The 2650-nt window shown below is 39.5% G+C and overlaps 1 protein-coding gene and 1 long non-coding RNA gene across 2 annotated transcripts in view; one reads left to right on the forward strand and one right to left on the reverse strand.

Moving 5' to 3' along the window:
• The window catches only part of pear1 (platelet endothelial aggregation receptor 1), a 59408-nt gene that overhangs the window by 36929 nt on the left and 19829 nt on the right, over positions 1-2650 (forward strand). The window contains exon 5 of the mRNA XM_014023070.1: positions 1632-1724. Coding sequence (XP_013878524.1) covers positions 1632-1724 — 93 coding nt within the window. The remainder of the gene's footprint in view (positions 1-1631; positions 1725-2650) is intronic.
• Positions 1117-2650, reverse strand: part of LOC106528027 (uncharacterized) — a 13620-nt gene continuing 12086 nt past the window's right edge. Inside the window, exon 3 of the long non-coding RNA XR_001311459.1 lies at positions 1117-1127. This is a non-coding gene — a long non-coding RNA (uncharacterized LOC106528027). The remainder of the gene's footprint in view (positions 1128-2650) is intronic.

Genomic DNA, 2650 nt, shown 5'->3' on the forward strand with positions numbered 1-2650 from the left:
GGGTCATATTATACACGAGATCGTATTATACACGAGTAAGTAAAAGTAAAAATATCCGAACAGAAAATGAATTTGGTAAAAATAAATTTCACTGATGAGAATAATACTTGAGCAAAAAACATAAAACTGTTCACAAAAATCAAGAAAGTACAAGTTTTTTTACACACTCTCTAATAAATAAACTGTTGAATTTACTGAACCAAACTGGTTCCACTAAGTTGAGTAAATTCTTTTAAACAACATCTGTATTTTGCTACAAATTTACTAGTGGAACCAGTAAACCTAACATTTAGCAGATTCAATGCTTCATTTGCTAGACTGCAGAAACAACTTCTCTCATGAAGAGTTCAGTTATGTTTAAATTTATAACAAATAACTAAAGAAGTAAAATAATATTTTTTAGGTTTCAAATGTAACAAAAAAGTAAAAGTAACAATTTAAATAAAAACTTGGTAAATTAAAAATCCTCAAATAAATTAGGAAAAGGTAGCACACTTGAAGTTCATTTTAATAAGTATGCTCGAGTATAAGTTTAAGTATATCAAGTATACTAGGTACGATGTACTTGTAGTGTACTAGAAAGTATACTAATTTAATGCTTGTTCATACTAAAATTGGACTTTTTTGTTTATAAAAGTATACTAGTGTCTTTTTAAGTTTATAAACTTACCAAAAAGAAGTATACTTTAAGTACAAGTCATTAAGTATACTAAAGTATATAAAAGGGTATTTCCTTATACTTATATAAATATACTAGCACTTTACTAACAAGGATACTTCTAGGACTAAATTGGCCCACAATACATTTATGGAAGTATACTGAAAAGTACACTGAATGTAATCTTCTAAGTATACTTTCAGCTTAATCTTGAAATATACTACAAATGAACCAATCTGTGTAAAAATGTACTTTCAGTGTACTACTAAAGTTTATCTTGGCCAAAAGTTGAAATGTTAGTACAAACTAAGTATACTTAAACTTTTAGTATACTTTTAGTACAAGCTAAGCATAGTGTAAAAAACTTGGTTAAGTATATCTCAGATAAGTACATAAAGAGTAAACTGTAAGTATACTCTTGGTTTTTTTTGTTGTTGTTGTTTTGTTTTGTTTGTTTGAAATTACTAAACTTAAAGGATACTTGCATGTACTACTTTTTGGGTACTAACGTAAATGTACTCAGGTAGTATAAAATCAGGTATTTGTAAAATGACAGAGCTGCATGTATCACAGCATGTCTCAGAGTATGAGTTGAGGACTCAGCACCACACCACATTTCAGCTCAGTATCTATAAAACTGAGTTTTCTCATGTCTCTGATGAGTTGTGTCGACTGTGTGAGGGCGGAGCCACTGGGTCGACTGTGTGAGGGCGGAGCCACTGGGTCAACTGTGTGAGGGCGTGGCCACTGGGTCGACTGTGTGAGGGCGGAGCCACTGGGTCAACTGTGTGAGGGCGGGGCCACTGGGTCGACAGTGTGAGGGCGGAGCCACTGGGTCAACTGTGTGAGGGCGGGGCCACTGGGTTGACTGTGTGAGGGGCCACTGGGTCTGCAGGAACTTCCTGCAGCTTCACCTGTTTTCTGCAGGAAGTCGTGTCTTTGTCCATGTTTGACGGTCAGTTCTTGTCTGCAGCTCACTGCAGCAGGGAGTGCGTCCACGGCCGATGTGTGGCTCCGGACCGCTGCCAGTGTGAGAAGGGCTGGAGAGGAGACGACTGCTCCAACGGTACCGCTCTGCTGCTTCACACTTCCTCCTCTTCAGCACTCCACAAAACTTTTCCTGCACAGAAACTCGTATAAAATGACCAGGGAGCGTTAGATCTCTGAACACTTGGCTTCATGGTGTCCTGATGCATCTCAGTAATCCAGGTAGAAAAAAATCAAAAAGAAAAAATCAGTAGGTCCTCTGGATGGTTCTTCTTTAGTGAAACGTTTCGCCTCTCCTCCAAGAGACTTCTTCAGTCTGATGAGTTTCAGGTGAACTCAGCCTTATAAGCACGACCTCCACCTGGACAAACAGGTTAGTCACATACAAAAGAGGGCCATTGACTAACAATAGGCTTGATTAGTTCTACTGTTCATAGAGGGTCATGTGCCCCATCACCTGACTTTTTGGTTTGGATGCTTTGGCTGTGGTTATTTGGTGTTTTGTTATGCGTATGTTATGAGTGCAAGCGGGGCTCGACGTCCCCTTGTTATGACAAAACACGTTGCGACAAAGTATAGTTCACCCCAAAGATCCAGTTCCCCGGCAAAAACAGAGTAATATATAGTATATAGTGTATGCTGTTAAGTGTCAGGAAGACTGTGATCAGTTATACAAACAGCCACTGTTCAAAACAGTGAGCCAGCACAGACGAGCTACTTTGTCGGGTCAGGACTCTGCAGTTTACACTCATTTACAGGCCAGGACCCTGCAGTTTACACTCATCTACAGGCCAGGACTCTGCAGTTTACACTCATCTACAGGCCAGGACTCTGCAGTTTACACTCATCTACAAGTTTATACTCATCTACAGGCCAGGACTCTGCAGTTTACACTCATCTACAGGCCAGGACTCTGCAGTTTACACTCATCTACAGGCCAGGACTCTGCAGTTTACACTCATCTACAGGCCAGGACTTGGCAGTTTACACTCATCTACAGGCCAG

The sequence above is a fragment of the Austrofundulus limnaeus genome, unplaced genomic scaffold (assembly GCF_001266775.1).
Source record: "Austrofundulus limnaeus strain Quisiro unplaced genomic scaffold, Austrofundulus_limnaeus-1.0 Scaffold356, whole genome shotgun sequence".
Taxonomy (NCBI): Eukaryota; Metazoa; Chordata; class Actinopteri; order Cyprinodontiformes; family Rivulidae; genus Austrofundulus; species Austrofundulus limnaeus.